Raw genomic sequence first — 18,367 nt, 5'->3', positions numbered from 1 at the left:
CTGCACAGTGCATAAATTGTAGGCACCTAACTCTCGGCAGTACACCCCGACGCTCTTCGGCGTCCACATGCGTTGAAGTAGGTTTTTCCGTAGCCTGCACGATTGCGTGCGTGTATAGTGAGCTGCTTGGGAGTTTGATGATGAGCCGGTGATTTTTGCGGCTTCACAGCGGATAGCGTTTTCTGTACTTCGCGCGTTGCCCTAAGTGTCTTTGGGGTCGAAAACGCCTGCGGCATTTGCTCGCTTGCTCTGTCTTCAGATGCTTTATTTTCCGAAGCAAGTCCGGGACCCTCGCCCAGGCACGGAGACCTTACCGGGTGGGCTTCGCCCTCGGGGTTGCCGACTTTCTCTGCTCTGTCTCTGACGGCCTCGAACGCGTTTCGGTGCGGGTCCCCCGGCCACTCCCAAGGCTATGTTCAAGGGTACCTTTCAGGCCTGGGGCTTCAGGAGGCCTCCCACGGCTCTCTGGGGCTCACCTTCAGGCGCGCGCTGGAGTCACCTCACGCCGTAGCGCTCGAGGCTCTTGCACGGTACGTGGACGCTGTGCGTCACACCCTGGCAGGCTCGCGGCCTTCGTTTTTCTCTCCCTCTGCCGATGCGAGAGGGCATTTCCGATGCGGAGGTCTGGAGCCGAGACGCGAGGGCGCAGAAGCCCCCTCGGGAAGGCGAGAGTCGCTCTGCGCTTCTCCGTCCCGCCACAACGAAGATGCCGGTCGCGGCTTCCACTCGCCATTTGTATCGGAAAGAAGATTCAGCGCTTCTCCCTGCTTGCCTTCGTACGATACGAACCTGTCTCTTGCTGTTGGAGGCGCAGGTGAGACGACTCGAGGAAGCACTGCGAGCCTTTTGTTCGCCGTGGTCAGACGCCTTTTTGTGTCCAGAATTCAGTCTTGTTTCCTGGCAACTCAACACGAGGCTGGAGGCAGACTTGCGCCGGATTTTCTGCAGAACCAGGGGCCTTCAGAGCAAGGGAGCGCGCGGCCGCTGTTTGCACCGTTCCCCCGCGCTCGGAGACTCGGGGGGAGGCCCGACGTTTCACTGGCTTCGTCCCTTCACGAGGAGACGAGGAGAGCCCTGAGCGAGGACGAGGAGGTTGGCGTCTTAGCACGGTGTCTCGATGCTCTGCTCCTTCTCTCGCTTCACGGCTCATCTGTCGTTTCGCTCCTGGACTTTGTCAAGTTTCTGCAGCAGCTCCTCGCCGCCGTTGACCGGGCCGAAGCCGAGCTGGCCGCCTTGACAGCGAACACGATGAGGGCCGCGAGTCCGGGGGACGGCAAAACCGCGGAAATCACCACCGCTGGGGGGCACAGGGTGGAGAAGTCTAGAACGGCGGGAGCAGGACGAGGGAAACACAGCGACATCGATTCCTGCTGTTCGCCGGTGTCTGTCCGTGCGTCTACCGGGAAAGGCGAACCCGGAGCATCTGCTCAGAGACGCACCTCCTTGCCTTTCTCGACGGTGATGACCCAGCAGGGAGAACGTGAGTCAGAGGGACGGAACGAGACACACAAGAGAGAAGAGGACCCTTCGTCTCCTGTTCAGAAAAGTGACTGCTCCCATATGGGGCGCCGCGACTCAGGATCGATAAATTTGTCTGATTTGCCTGTTTCCGAAAAGCCCCAAAGCGGGTGTTTTGGCGTCGATGCGCCATCACAGCCTTATCCTGAACCCGTGGATCGCACCTCTGCTTGCTTTCTTCCCCAATCTGCGAATGTTTCGCGGCCTCCTCTTCCCTCTGCTTCCCTGTCTGCGTCGCATGTATCTTCCCAATCTCGCCGAGCTTCACTCACTGGCCAGCATGCGGCTTTCTGGGCGTCGAATGACAGCCTGCCAGCCGCCCGCGGTCCGCTCCTCGGAGAGTGTGTTTTGCCTCCCTCGCCGTATCCTTCGCTTCAACTTCTTGAGCTTCTGGCGCTTCAGTTCCCCCTCACGTTCTCAGATTTTCCCAGCTCGTCGGGAGGCGCTTCTTTCCATGAAGGCGGTGCCGAGAAGGAAGAAGGACGAGAGGAGGCGGGCAAACTCACCGGTTCTTCAGAGGCTCCGGCGTTTCCGTCTCGCACCCTTCTTCTCTCTTCGCCGATCCCCGCCTTCGGGGCCTACTGCTTCCAGCTCATTCTCGAACTGCACGAAAGTCTGCAGTGGGGCTTCTCGGTGCCTTCGCCGAGCAACCGGAGACCTGAAGAACACTCGTTCGTAGGCTCGCCTCTTCATGGCGACTGTGGGCCGCTCGTCACGCCAGGAGGAAGTCTGTACTACGGCTCCGCCGAGGACTTCGACGGACCTCGCGGCGGGGGACTCACGGGCCGCAGCCAGCCCCGTCGTCTCGGAACTGGATGCAGCGACCTTTCTTGCTGTATGGAGATCATTTACGGGAACGAAAGAAGATTGCGACTGAGTCAGAGAACCGCGAACGAGGGCGGAGACAGAACCGGGTTGGGGGGCGTGGACGAGGGCGACGTCCACCTCCGCTTGGAGCTGAACAATGACGCTCTCGTCGTCTGGGTTCAGCAGGAAGAAGAAACAGATGGTGGAGAACAGAGGGGGGTCTTCGGCGCTAATGCGAGGAACAAATGCACGGCGGTGCAGCCTGGCGACTCCGCAGACTCTCTTCTAACCAGCGACAGCGGGTCGCCTCTGTATCCAGGTCGCGGCGCAGCGTTCAGTTCGCGGGAGGCCTCCGACTCGGACGCGGACCTCGTGGAAAAGACCCAAGAAAGGGGGAAGAAATCAGTCCGAGCCGCACTCTTCGACATTCGCGGCATCCACTCCATCGTTCTAGACATTCTCGTCGACCACACAGGAGAAGGCGAAGAACAGGGCATCGCGCAGGACTGGCTGCTTCCCGACCCTGGCGTCTGCGACTCTGGTCGACTCGAGAGAGCGGCGAGAAAGAGGAACGGTACTGAGAAGGACACCTTGGGACTGCCCAGGAAAGAACGCATGCGAGAGGCAGGGCAAGAAAAGGCAGGACTGCGATCGAGGCGACGGAGACATGGCCATCGAACATCCAGTCAGGACGGAGGAGCGGCGATGTTTGGACCTCAGCGTTCCCAGTTTTCTCTGTTTGGGGGCGAGACGGAGAAGAGCAAGTGCACAGCGTCGAAGAGAAAAGACAGACACCACATTGTCGTCTTTGCCAACGGCCAGAAGCTGTGTTCCGTCCCGCTACCGGGCCCCTCTGTTCTCTTGTCCTCGACGTTGTCGGTGAACCCCGCAAACGAGGTGTTGGTCCGCGCGGAGACCACGCCGCGAGCGTCGCTCCGCGTAACCTCACAGCCATCGTGGTCTCTCGGCTTCATTGAAGAGCTACGCCGGAGGCGTCTCCTCTGCGGGGAGCCAGCGGCGGCAGCAGAAGAGTCCGGCGAAGGCCCCGACGCTGTCGACGGGTGGAGCGCGAACGGGTGGAGTCCGCAAGGTGAGAGACTGGCGAGGCGCGCCGCGAGATTCGGAGGCGCGGCTTTCGACGAGGGGGCGGTAATGGGAGAGGAGGTGGAGGCCTTCGCAGAAGACGACGACTCGTCCACTGCCTCTTTCTCCTCGGGAGACGACGAGGGAGAAAATGAGGTCGTGGGAGAGTGCTCTAGGTTCCCCTCCTGGGAGAGAGCCGGCAGTCAGGGGAACGACGAGAAAGCCAGACCAGCGGAGACAAGTAGACTCAGAGACGGGTTCTTCGACCCAGAGACTCTCACATGGACTTCGCCTGCACAGGCCGCCACGTCGTCCGACTGTCGAGGCTCCAAAGGTGCTGGGCTGTCTCCGACGTTCCAGCCGTTGCTCGGCGGCAAAGTGAAGAAGGCGGGACTCTTCAGTCTCGAGGATCTGCTTCAGCGTTGCGTCTTTTGTCTACACAACCTCGTTTTGCGAACGAGACCACCGACAGGTGTCTCCGAGGCGAGGCTGGAGGCATGGGCCACGGCCAGTGAGGACGAGACAGCAGGGGATACGCGGGGTGTCGGCGCGACTGGTGCAGACAGAGAGACAAGCCCCGGAGTCGTTGGCTACGCTTTTGGTATTCTCTCTGCTCCGGGAAAGGCTGCTGTCTTGTTTGAGAGTTTTCTCAGTTCCCTCGACTTGCAGTGTCTGGCCTTGAAGAGGGCAAGAGCCGAGGCTGTCAGGGCCGCGCTTCACGAAGAAGAGTCTGCGCATGCATCCGGACTGTTTCCAGAGCCTCAAGCCTGTGGAGAGGAGGAAGCAGGGAACCCTCATCATGGTCAGCGTCAAGAGGGAGAATCAGAAAAAGCGAGCGCTTTCAGTGCGGCTTCTTCTCCTTCTCACCGTTCCTCTGGTGCTTCAACGAATCTCTCCCCCGCCATCGCTTCCCCCTCATTCTGGTCGGTCTCAAACTCTGGCGCCTCTTCTTCCCTCCAGGCTTCAGCTCCTAGGTGTTCCCCCTCTTCCTCGTCCGCCTCTTCTGTGCCCGCGCCAGCTAGCGAGGTCGACGCTTCCCTGGCTTCGTCGATGCTTTCCGTTTCCGGCTTGCGACTCCTTCCCGTGAACGAAGAGCCCGCGAGACTCGAGAGAGAGATTGCCCGACCGGATGGCGTGACAGGGAAGGCCGGAACTGGCGCTTCGGAACTGCCTTTGCTGTCTCCCTGCAGTGGCCAGAGACACGTCCTCCTTCGGTCGAAGTGGAGAACTCGAGCCGAAGTCTGTTGCTCCTTGTTAGGTTCGTTCCGCGCCTTTCTGGAGGACTCGCATGTCGTTGCTGAACTTCGGCATCAGCTGATCCGACAGCCTCAGACACTCGACCGATTGAGTGGTCTCTTCTTCGACTGCCTCCTTTTCCTGCTCGAGCACGATGCCCCTCCGCCTGTCGTGTCTTGTTCGGCTCGCCGTTGGCCTGCAGATCCGAGGGACAAGCGTTCTGAAGTTTCCTCGCAGGGCGACAGAAGCCTTCCACAGGGTTCTGGGGCTTCTCCCTCCACACTTGCGGCTGTCACTGGCAATAACGGCTCCGAGATCCACACATCTTTCTCGGCGTCTCCAACTTCTTCCCCGCTGCATCTCTCCGGAAATCCTGCCTTGCCGTCTGCACACGAGCCGCTCCGGTTCAGCCTCGCTGGAGGCTCTGCATGTTCGTCGCCTGTTTCCCGCACTCACCGTCAAGATTTTGCGCCTGCCACTCCCACGGCGGTGGGGCCGGCGTCTTCGGACGCGTTTCCGGCCTGGATTCGACGAAGCAGTCAAGGATCTGTCACTTCCCTCTCTTCTTCGCAGGGCACTGTGGATGTTTGCTCTTCTAGGAGCGCCCGCCTCGTTGCGGAGGCGCCCGCGGGACCTTCCGCTCTCTGCGGTCCTCGCTGCTGCGCTGTCTGCTTCTGTCTCGGTGCTCAGGAGGAGATGGACGCCGAGGGGGCGGTCTGGCTTCTCCACCGCGCCGCTCTGAAGCTGTTCTCGTCTATCCAGGCGCCGCTGCTCACCACGCTTCTCTGGAGAGTTCTGCCGGAGAAAATCCAGAGTTTCTTGAAGCTTCTGGCGTCCAACATGCGCCCCTTCGAGGACGCTCTGGTCCGTCAGGCGCTGAGTGTCCTCGACGCCGCGGGAGGCTGCGAGGTGATCGTCCACCGTCTTTTGCGCGAGGTTCAGGCTGACCAAGACGGGAGAAAGGAAGAACCTCAAACGTTGTGCGTGAAGCCTACGGGCAAAAAGCCGCGACGCAGCCCTGCAAGCTTGAGAAGAGACGCGCCCTTCTGCCCCTTCACCCCTCCCAGTCGTTCCTGCAGTCCCACACATCGAAGCGACGCCACGCATTTCGCCTCTGCGAGCGCACACCTTGTGCATGGAGGCAGAGAGAGCTTTCCGGAAAGCTTCGTGAAGGGCAACTGCCTGCCGAGAGCCTGGGAGGGTTTCTCATCGACTTCTGGCCTGAGTGCTGAAGCGGCCTCTCTCCGCTCGAACTGGAGCGGGCAGGCTCTCCCCCCTGAGAGTGACCTTTGCTTTTCTTGGCCGCTTCGCCGCGTGCATCTGTCTCGTTCGATGCAGGCGTCCGCCACTTCGGGTCACTTCCGGAAACGCCAGAGACGCGACAGTCTCTTCCCACACCTGCGCAGCTCCCTGCGGTCGGCGTCGTACCAAGACACAGCGGCCGCGCGGATCGACGCTCTGCGCTTTTCGCTGTCCTGTCTCGAAAACAGTGGATTCTGGCCGTTCTTCCGGTCTCTGATGTCCCAGACTGAGCGCCAGATCGAGGATGCCCTGCGCCTCCCGTCTCTCTCGCGCGTCTCGGCCGCTGGCTCTGGGGCGAGGTCCGCAGGGAGGAGCGCAAATCTCCCGACGCCGAGGAGGCTGCCAAGCGACCGCGTCCCTCCGAGCGTCGCGAAAGCTCGTTCTCCCTTCTACAGCGTGACTTACCCCCAGGATGCTTCCGCAGAGTTCTTCGCGTACACTGCCTTTGCGACGAACTCGACAGCCTGTCCTGAATGGTCCTCTCGCTTTGTCCTCTGTCCCCACCTCTTGAGCAGCCCCAGCTGCGGCGTCGCGATAAGCGCGGCGACGGCAGCCTCCAGGGGAGACAAATCTGCATGCCCTGGTCTTTTTCCGTTCTCGCGCTCCGCCGCTTCTCCTCTCGCCGCGCTCTGCGGGACGGCTTTCTACTACCGTCTCCAGCTGTTGCATCGCTGCCTCTTCGACTCGGTCGCCTCGCGCGCCGGGCCAAAATCGGTGTTCTGGAGCCCACCTGTTGACTCTGCGCTCTTCACAAGCCGATGTGCCTCCTCCTCTGCGTCCCGGTGGGCTCTACGGAACGACCGAGAATGCGGGACTCCAGCCCAGAGGCAAGAAGACTGCAGAGACGCCGCATGCTCCACGCCGGGTCTTGCAGGCGAAGTCGCGGGGTTATTAGCTCGACATGCGGCTCAAAAGTGGATCAAGCAACTCCTCATCTACCTAGCGATGCCCGACACATTGCTGCCTCACCGTCATTTGGGTCACCCCTACGACCCCGGCTTCTTCTCCCAGGACGCTTCCTACACAGGGCAAGGTCCGCCTCTCGGCCCAGGGGAACAGCATACACCCTCGAAGCGACTGCCGACAGGTCTTGGAGACAGAGCGGGGTATCCCGGCGCGGACGACTCCGGAAAACTCTTGGACTCTTCCGCGCCTCGCCGACCCCCGCCCATGTCCCCTGCGTGGCTGTCGGGGCGCCTGAGACACGGAAGCTGGTCGGAAGAGGATCACCATCTGCAGAGACTCGAAGATGTTTGCAGCTGCTTGGAGGAATTGCTGCGGCGTCTTCTCGCCTCAGGGCAGAGTGTATTGGCGGCGATGATGCAAGCCATCGTTCTCTCTGACGGCCTAGGGAGATTCGTTCCTATCAACGGCTCGGGCATTCGAGAGAGCGCGAGAACAGGAAGGAGCCGCGAGATCATGCCACTCAGACGGGCTGATCAGGTGAGGGAGTCAAACGGGCCTCCTGGAGACCCACACAGGGACAACCAGGAAGTCGACCGAAGCGTCGCGAAAGGGAGAGAGGAGCGTGAACTCGAGCACGACGAGGCCAATCCTAGGACATCTGAGGATCATCGGGTTGCAGCTGGGCTGACGGACGGCCGACAGCCGACAGGATACCCAAGTGACAGTCAGACGATTTCAGACGCCCCGAAAAAAGTTCGAAGGAACGCTCTTTTGGAGCCCATTGAGTTCAGTGCCGGCGTGCTGACCCCCGTTGAAGTTCCGATGCGCGAAACAGAGTTCGGACCTGCTTCCGCGGGATTGCCGCCTCCGTTTCTCCACGGCTGTGCGTTCCTCAAGACGGCAGTGCTTCGAGTCCTCACTCAGTTCGCGTCTTTGCTTTCGAGTTTTGATGGATCTGAGAAGGGTGGAGACGGCGCAGATGCGGGGGACAACATCGCCACAGACGACATCTTCAAGAACCTGACTCCTGGACGCAAGGACGGGGCCGCGGGTGCGACTGAGAAGAATTCCATGGTCGTGCTCGCCCTCGTGCAAATGACGCTGCGTCTCTGGCCGCTGATCCTGCGACTGGCGCTTCGCGCTCTCTTGCTTCTTCGCCAGATGAGCTCCTGCGCGTCCGAGGGCGGAGACGAAGGCCGGGACTGCGCAGAGACCGAAGACCCGCATGGCTTGCTGCATCCGCTTCTCCGGGATGCATGTCCGGAGAAGAAGCTACATCCCATCGTGGAAGTCTGTCTGGGGTTCGTGGCGGTTGCGAGTGACATCCTCGTGGCGCTCGGTTCGATTCCCTCGGCCCTCGCCACCTTCGAAACGCTCGCAGGACAGAGCCGATCTCCGTTCCCCGCATCGCCCGCGGCGAGCTCTCCGGGAGCAGACTCCGCGTTTCTTGGGTCGCCTTCTTCCCGCGCGGGCCTCTCCTCGCCTCTTGTGTCGCCGAGCGGCGCCAAGAACTCGCTAGCTGGCTCCAGAGACAAATATGCTGAAGCCTACTTGGAGATGACGGCCTCGGCAGCGGGCCTGCCACCCCTGCTTCTGACAGGCGCGACCTACCGCGTCGCTCCCCCAGGCCACGGCTTCCAGGCCGTTGAGGGAGCCCTGAGGGGAACCGTTTTGATGGTTCTCGAGTGCAGTGCCAAGACCTGCGGCTCGCTTCGGACAAACCACTTCAGCCTGCCTCGGGCCGTTCAGGAGTTCCTCTCCGCGACACAGCCGTTGAAGCCAGTTGGGGAGGATGAGGCCGTGACCAAGAGGACGCGACAAGCGGAGAACGACCGCCTCGCGGCGCCGGCTCTGCTGGAAAGAAAAGCGAGAGAGAGAGGCTCAGACACGAGGGAACCAGACGCGGCCTTCAGAAGGGGTCGAGATGGAGATGTGGAGGATTGGAGCGACGGCCGGGACCGGCATTCACGGAGAGAAAGAGAGACAGACACACCTTCTCTGGCCTCGGGGTCCGTTTCTCCTGACGAGAACAGACGAGAATTGTGCGACAACGAGGCAGTTGCCGGCCTAAGGCCCTTTGCGGCGGTGGGGCCCCTCCCAGGATCGTCGCCGCCTCGGGCAGGGGGACTTGAGTCTTCGGCTTTTGCGGATCGTCATCAGGCAACGTCCACATTTTCAGGAAGCTCTTCCTCTTTCCGACCGCCTTCGCCGCACCCCTTCGCGCCGCCGCCCGCGGGGACCTCGCCATCCCCCGTTCTTTTGGGCCTTTTCAAGGGCGAGCCAGACATTGTCGCAGCCTTCGGACCGAGTCTGCGAGCTTTCCATCCGTCCTTGGCGTCTGTTCAGCACAGCATTGCTGCCGCTCTTCTCCACTTGCTGGGTTATCGTGGAGATCCACGGACCTCCCAGGGTGACCTTAGTTCAAGCTCGCAGTGCAGTGGATCCGCTGTGGCCAGAGAGGAGACAGAGACAGAAGGAAGACCTTCAAAAGGAAGGCGCGGTGAGAAAGAAGACAACGGGAGTCCTGACTCAGGAAGCGAGGGAGGAAAGAGAAACCCGGCAACGTCTTCCACACTCGTTCATCGAGGAGGACGCGAGAAGCCCACCAGTGTCTCTGCACTTGACGTTCGCCATGCGTCTTATCGGGAAAAAGAACAGGAAGAAACGCTGAGGATTCTCCAAATCGTCGCCTCGGAGTCGCGCAAAGCTGCCGTCCAGCTGCTGGAACGCTGGCAACGCCGGAAGGCCCAGCGAACGGCGGCAACTCCACCCATGAACGAGGATACGTGGGCCAAGGGACCTGCTGGGGGCGAAGAGGCTGGGCGGCCCGGGGCGGGAGAAGAACTCTGGCGAACCCCTGCCACAGGGGCGTTAAGTCTGACCTCGCCGGCGAGCCCGGGGGCTGAGCAGGGAAGAGAGCGCGAAAGCGTACATGCGTTCCCGGAGTCGGAGGAGACGCTCCGCGCCAAGGAGCGCCGCCAGATACGTTTGAGGTGCGAGTGGATTCTCCAGGTTTGTCCCTCGGGCCTGTTGGCCCCGCCGGGCGGATCGCTTTACGCGATGTCCCCGGTACGCCTTTGTCGAGGCGGGTGGACAGAGAGCACGGTGTCGACGCATGCGGGGTGTAGAGGGAGTTTGATTTCCGGTCTTTTGGAGGACGAAGCAGCTTTCGTTGCACCCTACTCGGCAGCTTCGGCTCTCCCGACAGTGACGCGCTTCCCTCCTCGCCACCAGACGCGGTCTCTCTCGTGCGTCGACTCCGTCTCCACGGGTCCCCTGTACCGCATGGTGGTCGGGCCGGACGGCCACAGCACTGTCATGGCAGTGAGTGCCGAGCTGTCCGGAGCAGCAGGGGCGACGATGGTGGATGCATCGTCTTCCGGTGGAGCCGCAGCAGACGACTGTCTCCTTTTTCCAGATGCCTCTCCGTTGCCTGGCGGTCTCCATGACGATCTCCATCTTTCCCGGCACCAAGGAAGCAGCTTCGCGTCGGGAAGTCTGAGTCTGTCATCATCCCCTTCTGGTCCGCTTTTCCCGGCCCAATCTTTGTCGAGACATGCCTGCCTGACACACGCGCCGCTTGAACACTTGCGGGGGCTCTTCACCCACCAGCGGTCGATGCCGGGGCTGCTGTCTGTGCCGACTCGAGGGGCAAGTGTATCGTCGCGCCCGTTCGGCTCCACGTACGGCTCCACCAGCTTCGGGCCCCTAGCCTCGATCGTCGGGGGCGGCGGCATCCGACCCGGCAGCTTCAGTAGGTTGACGAGCGCCGAGAGCGCGCTGAGACAATCTGTGACTCCGAATCTCGAAGTATTGAGGCGACTGATGAGCAGTCGGACTCTCGCAGCGATCGACCGCCGTTCGTCCTTCTCGTGGGGTGAACGGGGCCCTGGTGGGAGACTCTTGCCTGCGCGACTTTTCACTCAAGCAGGCACCGACACGACCGAAGGGACGGCAAGCGACGGCTTCCGGCTCCTGTCCAATGGCACCACTGCGCTCGACTTTTTTGGCAGCCAGCCGACAACGCCCAGTTCGCCTCGGTTCTACAGCATTCCTCCACACATGCACGCAACCAATTTCTGCTACGGCCCTCGGAAAAGCAGCGGAGAAGGCGGCCTGGGGTTCTTGGGCTCGCCCTTCGGGCCCCACCAGTTCGCTCCCGGCTCGAGTGGCCTTCGGATGGCAGCGTCTTCCTCCTTTTCTCTCGGCACCGACGGAGCAGGGCGAGAAGACGGATTTCGTCTGAGACGGCGCGCCGCAAGTGACGCGATGTCCGAATCCTTGAGACACTTCGTCAGAAGAAATGGAGGGGCCGCCCCGGGCGGCGACCGCGGTGAAGAAGAAAGGAGGAACAGCGCGGGAGAGATACCCCGCGAGGGCGTGTCTCCCCAACTGCGAGACGCCGACCTGAGCTCTACAGGAGGGAAGACGAGCGCTTCACCGCAGGACAAGAGCGACTCGCTTCTCGACAAATGGCCTGTTTGCTTCCGCCCGGTGTCGCGTCCCTTCCCTCCCTACACATTCCCCGGGTCGCACGCGCCGTTCCACCTGCCTTCTCCGTCTCTCTCCCCACCGTGTGTCTCGCACCTGTCGCCGGTGGCCCTCAAGGAGGAGGAGCAAGAGAAGGAGGAGGCCCTTGCCGCGTTCCTCGGCTTCCTCATTGACGGCCCAGACGTCTTCGTGGCGGAGCGCGTCTTGCGAATCGAGCAACTCTCGTCTCTCTGCCGCTACGTGATGGTGAGGAGTCTGAAGGCTCTGCTTCTCGCCGGCATCTGCGGCAACGTCCCGAACATTCGAAGCCGTGTCGCCGCAGGGCTGTCTCGCTCGTCGGGCCGAAAAGCCAAAAGGATGAACGCAGTCGAGGGCCCCATTCGCCAGTCCGTCATTCCCCGAGAGACCCCGTTCTCGACTGGTGGAGTCGAATTTGGAGCTGAAGCTCAGAGGGCCAGGGACACCTTGGGAGTCGCAGACCGAGCCCGAGTGGAGGAAGTGGCAATGCTGGGGTGCGAGTTCGAAGGGGATGAAGGGAAAGAGACAAGCGCCAGGAGAACTCCTGTAGGCTCGGCCTCGGTTTCTCTTGGAGAAGAAACGCTCATCAGCCGCACAGCAGGGCGACTGGGAGATCGCCAGAGCGGCGGTGCCTCGTTCTCTCTCTCTGACGAGGACGCGGCCACCCGGAAGGTGTACCCGGTCCTGCCTCGCGAAAGCGGAACCGAAAACCGTGGCGCAGGTAGCGAGACGCTGTGTCCCAGGACGAGGGAATGCGCTCCACATTTAACTTCTCCTGTCTCTTTCTCCTCCGTCGCCCAGTTCCATCCTGCGTTCCCTCTCCCCCTCCGCAATCGACGCTCGACGCGCTGGCCGCTGCTCCTCGACCTCCTAGTTCCCGTGGCATCAAGGAGCACTTCGGAACGCCAGACGCCGGCGACTGCTCCCAGTGGACCCGCTGTCCGATATGCAGGGTGGATGCTCTTGAAGCTTCTCCACCGAGTCAGTTGCACGCTGTTGGCGACCGATCCTGCGGCGCGGGCGACTGGCGCGAGGTCCTTGAGCCTCCTGGAGGTGGACGGGGCTGAGGGCGCTCAGAACGAGGGACCGTGTGCGTCGCCTAGCGAGCGCGGGAGGCCGAGAGCCGGCGACGGTTGCCCCCACGACGTAGCCCCGAAGAGCGCGGGACCAACTGCGGCGACAGTCACTATCACAGCTGACAAAAAAGGGCGTTGCTTCTGGAAGGTTCAGCCGCTGGCGGAGGCCCTGGGCGCGTCCCTCGCCGACGTCATCAAAATCGTCGCCGACTGGCACATGCTTCACACACCGCCTCTGCTGGCGAATCTCGTCGCGCCCCGCCTGCCGGGGGTGTTTGTATGTCAGCCTTCCGACACTCTCTGGCTCGACTCGTGTCTGCGGCTGCTGACTCTGCACATCTGTCTGAGGACTCCCCCGATGGACTCGAGCGCCTACGTGGTCCCGTTCTTGCGCCACTTGCTTTGTCTGGCTTATCCGCCTCTTCTGCGTCGCCGCCGCGGCCATGCCCATTCCGCTCCCTCCGCCTCGCGAGCAGGAGACACCCCGAAAAGAAGGAGACCGGAGAGACTCCGAGACAGCGAGAGCGACTCAGGCTTGACAGAGTGGCGCAGAAGGCAAGCTGGAGAGACAGCGAGTCCGGAAGACACATGCACATCGGGAAGCACGGAAAACAGATTTGGAGTTGCAGCAACCGCGGCCGCGCATCTGAGGCCACGGGCTCCAGTCCCCTTGTCACTCGCGGTGACTGGGGTGCTCGTTCACTGGACGTCAGCACTCGTCCGCCAGCAAAGGATCTCCCATGCAGCGGCAACGCTCAAGAGAGAAGGCTTCCACCTCCACAGGAAGCAAAGTGTCAGAGGCGGCCACACCCTTTCTGTGTTTGTGCAACGGAGAAGGTCCGCCCCATCGTTCACGCTGCCTGTGCTCGACCTGCGAACCGTGAAGCGGCTCGTTCACACACCAGACAGCTGCAACGTTTCACTCTCTTCTCTTACCGTCACCACTTCTCCGGAGGTGTGTCTCTCATCGCTTTTCGCGTCGGAAGAGGGGGGGGCGGCGGACGGCTTCAAGCCCGGGCAGGAAACAGTCCAGGTCTCCAGACAGCTCGGCCAGTCTCAAGAAGGCGCCGGCCTTTGGCTCCTCTCAGGACGCCCAGCTAGCGAGCCCGACGGATTGGAAGAAGCCATCAGCGACGTGCAGCTCGTGGTTGAACACGAGGAGGGTGCCGCAGCGAAGGATTCCGCAGTCCTGTGTCTGGCGCCCGCGAAGAACGACAAGATGCCATCTGCGCACTGTCCGCTCTCACGCATTTCCAAGTCGCTGTCATCAGAGCTTCTGAGAAGTCAAGGCTTCACACCAGAGATGGGGTTTCAAGTTGCTCCTGGACTCGTTTGCCGTGTGTGGGTTCTCCGTGGGCCGTTCGTGTACCACGCTCCGCCTTCCCTGTTTCTGTCTCCGTTTTCAAAGAGTCAGGAGACAGGCGCCGCATCGACCCGAACGGCCGGAGGGTCTCCCCTTCTATCTCCTCAGTTGTCCTTTTCCCAAGGCAGCGCATTAGAGTCTGGACAGTGCAGGAATCTTCTCGCGCTTCTCCACACTGGGAAGCCTGATCTCGCCGAGGACCGCGATTCGAAGAACAGCAGGCGAGTTGCGCTCTCCGGCGGGGGCGAGGTGCCTACCGGAGACCTGCCGCGCTCTCCCTTGGCTGCTGTGGAGAACCGGAGATCCGTTGGGCTACAAGGGTCCGGAAATCTCCTGAGGCAGAGGGAGGAGACAGACGAAGCGAAAGAGGACAGTCGAAGAAGCAGTCTGTTTGGCGGCCGATGCAGCTGCAGCAGCAGCGACCACGGCGCTGGACGTTCAGATTCTTCGGATCTTTTTGTTCCGCGGACTTCGTCAGACCTCCTCGCTTCTCAAGGAGACAACAGCGCGGAAGATGAAGACACGATTCCCCTCGGCCTCACTGCGGCGCCTGTCTCATCCGTGAAGCTGTGCCGGAGATCCGGAGGGGAGGCGAAGAGACGCACCGAAGCGGAGCATCCGAAGAAACTGGTGGAGTCTAGAAGAAAGAAGCCCTGCTGCTCAGCTATGCGAGAGTACCGCGGTGCAGCGGAGCTTCTCCAGCGGCGCGGCTGGGAGCTGTTCAAGTCTGCAGTTTGGGCGCTTCTCAGTGGACTGGGGACAGTTGCGAATGAGGGAGAGGAAGAGCCTCTCGAAGAAATCTGGGAGAACCTCCATCCCTGCCGAGACCAGGAGCGACGTCTCGGACAGCTCGAGAAGCGCGGAGTCCCAGTGTGGGGTGCACCTCATCTGGGAGATCGAGGGGCTTCAAAAGCGAAAGAAGTACCTCTGGAAGTGATGCTGTCCGACGCTGACACTCGGGCTGCACAGCATCGACGTCTAGACGAAGGTCTCCTCTCTTCTTCAGATCTGGCGACTCCCTTCCCAGGCGCGCGAGGACATCCTTTCTTCACAGACGCAGCAGAAGTTTGCTCGCGCCCCACGGGAAGGGGGGGCGAGAAAGTTCTTTCGAAGCGTGAGCAGGGGCAGCGCCAGCAGCGCCTGCTCGCCGCCGAGGCTCTGAAGATGATGGTGGCGGCCATGTTGCGCTTGACGGCGACGCTGGAGAGAGGCAAGCAGCTGCGCGAAGAAGCCGCAAGGAAATTGCATGCGACTAAGACGGCCTCTGCCGCACTCTGTTTCCTCCAGCGCCAGCAGGTTCATTTCCATCTGGGCTTCTCGCTCACCTCGGGCCGCCGTCCTTCTTCTCCTGGAAGCAGCCGCCTGTCCAGTTGGAGTCCTTCGCGAGGCATGACCACCGCCTCGTCCTTTGGCGCCTTCCCTGCCGCTAACATGGTTGCTGGCCGTCCCCAGGCGCTGGTGCATGCGCTGAGAGACCGGGGCGAAGCCCTTCCGAGGGGACTGTCTCCGATACGCTCCCACAGCGCCTGCGTCGTTGACTCAGCGCCTCCCGCCCGCCTCTCGAGCGTTTCGCGGGTGTCGCCCCCTCGCGAAGGGCGGTCCTTGAGTGGCTGTCTCTTAGAGGCGAGTGAGGAGGTCTCGCCTGAGCACCTTCCTGGGCTTCGCCGACCTCGAGAAGAGAGGAGAGAGAGGCAGGCGCGCAGAGGCACAGACTTCCGGGACGAGGAGCCGACAACGGGCGGGGACGAGGACAGCTCTTATGCCCGTGTCCTCGCGGCGAAGATCGCCCTGGCCCTCGAAGAAGCTGAAACAGCCGCACGAGAAGCCGACCTTGCCGCTTCGCGTGCTCGGGCGGAGGAAAAGGAGGTGGATGCTGCGGAATCCTTCCTAGAACAGATGCTCGACCTGCTTCTGGCATGCGCCCAGGAGGCTCCAGCAGCCGCTGTCCTCACGGTGGGGGTCTTGACCTCCCTTCAAGAGCCTCTCCTGGCGAAGCTCGAGCCTCTTTTGCAGCGAGATAAGGTCCGATCGACGCTGTACCGCCTCCTTGTTGTGTGCGTCCGGGCCGTCCCCCCCCACGCCTCCGTGGTCTGCGGCGCGGAAGACGTTGGGGGTTGGCCGCGCGCGCCGCTGCCACCGGTCTCTCCGTCGCCTCTCGAGTCGCACGTCGGTGAAGAACACAGACACAAAAAAGAGACAGAGACCGCCCACTCTACCGCGGCTTGTGATCCGGCAGAGAGCAGCGAACAAAGCGAGCGACAAAAGCGAGGACTCAGCGGTACGGAAGACAGCGCCAGCAAAGTCGGAAGACAGGAGGCGACAGACTGCACAGCAGCAGAAGGGAAGGGGGGTCGACAGGCTCTCGAAAATAAGCCCCTCTCGCGATGGCTGCCGGCTCTCCAGCCTCTCCATCCGGCGGGAGTGTCGGCGAGCTGCGGCGCCCTTGTTGTTTTGGAAAGCCCCGCGGAAGAAGACGAGTCTGAAAAGACATCCGTCCGAGGGTCAGACACTTACCTGCAGCCATCCGTGTTTTTCGCACACTCGGCCGTTCCCACATCGTCTTCAGCCGTCATCACCCAAGAACTGCCAAGCGAAAATTCGTCTCGGTCTCTCCTTCCCGCGGTTCCGACCAGCGATTCGTCTTCCCCGGGACATGGCGAGTCGTCGCATTCTGCCGGCGAATCGGTCTCGACTCATCCCCCTCCACAAGCTTCAGAGACCCAGACATCTTCACAAGAACCAGCAGAGCTCTCTGAAGCGGACCCGCTTTCGCCCGCCCTGTCCTCTTCCTCTGCAGAGAGCGCCGCTGCTCGCGGCGCCTTCTCACTGTCTCCAGAGGGTGTCTCCACGGAGACACTTAGCGCCACAGGCGCGGGTGACGCCCCCAGCGACCGGGGACAGAGAGAAGGCCTCGAGGGCGCGTGTGGAGGAGGCTCTGGAAGCGAGAGGGTGGACGAAGGCAGAGGGGGAGCTGATGTTGGACTCAACCCCGTTGTGGAGCCTTTCCCTCCTCGAGCTGACCCGCTGTTGTTGCTTCTTCGAGACCCGCCCCGGCCTTCCAACCACCCAGGGACCCCTCTGGCAGGCGCAGGGACTGGCGGGGCCTCAGGCCCTTCTGTTTCTCCTGGCTTCGCCTCCGTCCCACTTCTTGCGAGTTCCAGTGCGAGTCTTCCGCAAAACCCCGAGCTGTCGGCGTCCCCGAACCAGCTTGAGGGCTCCGTTCCTAGTCCGTCTCAGCGTCTCCAATTCCGGAGAGGGGGCCTCGGCAGCGATGGCTGGGACGGTTCTTTCGACGCTTCGTCTACGCCGTTTCTCCGCGCTCAACCGGTTCCGACGGCCATGCCGATGCCGGCGCTCTCTGGACCCGCTTCGCGACCGCCTGTCTCTTCGCTGCCAGCGGCGATGTCTCTTCCACGAGGCCCCGCACCTCCTTCCGGAAGCTCCAGGGACTCGGCCTTGCCTCCAATCGGACCTGCACCTGTCCAGATCGTCAGCCCCCCTCTTACCCCTGCCTTGCCGCTCGCAGGACCCGTCAGTGGACTCGCGACGCTCCCGGCGCCACTGCATCCGCAGCCCTCAGGACTCGCGCAGGCTTCGGGCTCGTTGTCGCCGGCTTCCGCGTTCGACGGCCTCCCCCAGTCTGAGATTTTTGTCTGTTCCCGAACAGGGCCGGAATTCGAGGCAGAGGTGATCGAGGGTCGCACCCTCCACGTGCTGCGGGCCAGAGAGCTCGGCGGCGTCGTTCTCTGCCGGGCACCTTTGACCTTCCCGGCGCTCCAGGTGGACGATGACGACAGCACACCGCCCGACGTCTTAAACTTCCGAGTCCTCACTTCTGGCAGGTTCGGCGTCACCGTTGCTCCGGCCGACTGCGTCTTGTCTAACGCGCAAGAAGTATTTGAAAGGAACGATGTGGTTGGCTTCAGGACCGAGAGATGTCCGCCGTACGCGCACAACGTCTTCGCGACGCACGTACCTTACCAGGAAGGCGACTACCTCTCGGTCAAGTTCAACGTCGACCTGCAGCCGAATGGGCAGCGGTGTCTCCACACTGAGCTGCATGTCTCTGGTGAGAGCATTGGGTCTGTTCTTGAGGTCTTCTTCGATCTCGAGAGCCAGGCGGAACAACACCGCCGCATGAACCTCGTTTTCGTGCTCCAGGACCCAATGACCATCGTTTACGAGGGCCCGCCCTTCACTCTCGACTTCGTCGACCCCACTGCTGGCTTCGCCGCGGTAGGCACGGCCTTGCCGTCCCTACCTGCGGGGCCAGGGACTGGCGGGGGTGCGGGCTCAACTGGGGCGGATGCGGCGGCGCCTGGAGCAGGACCCGACGAAGAAGAGGTGGATGAAGAGCCGGGAATGAAGGAGTGGAGGTGCCATGGGAAGCCACTCTTCATGGATTCGCTCAGACTCTACCAGGCGATTCTCCTATCAGAGAGCGATGTGATGCGACGCCTCCGAGGTGAAGTCCTCGCTACGTTCCTCGACTCCTTCAGCGCTGCCACTCGTGCAGTGGAGACCCTGCAGAACGCGTTGGAAGCGGAGAGAAAGAGTCTCCGCAAAT

General features: G+C 62.0%; 1 protein-coding gene across 1 annotated transcript in view; it reads left to right on the top strand.

Moving 5' to 3' along the window:
* Positions 1-18,367, top strand: part of TGME49_209000 (HECT-domain (ubiquitin-transferase) domain-containing protein) — a gene marked incomplete at its 5' end in the record, with an annotated part of 39,319 nt that overhangs the window by 2,889 nt on the left and 18,063 nt on the right. The window contains one exon of the mRNA XM_018779440.1: positions 260-18,367. This exon is cut by the window's right edge and continues 15,326 nt beyond it. Coding sequence (XP_018638465.1) covers positions 260-18,367 — 18,108 coding nt within the window. The remainder of the gene's footprint in view (positions 1-259) is intronic.

This window comes from Toxoplasma gondii, chromosome Ib (genome assembly GCF_000006565.2).
Source record: "Toxoplasma gondii ME49 chromosome Ib, whole genome shotgun sequence".
In the NCBI taxonomy this organism is placed as follows: domain Eukaryota; phylum Apicomplexa; class Conoidasida; order Eucoccidiorida; family Sarcocystidae; genus Toxoplasma; species Toxoplasma gondii.
This window is presented reverse-complemented; position numbering and strand designations above follow the sequence as displayed.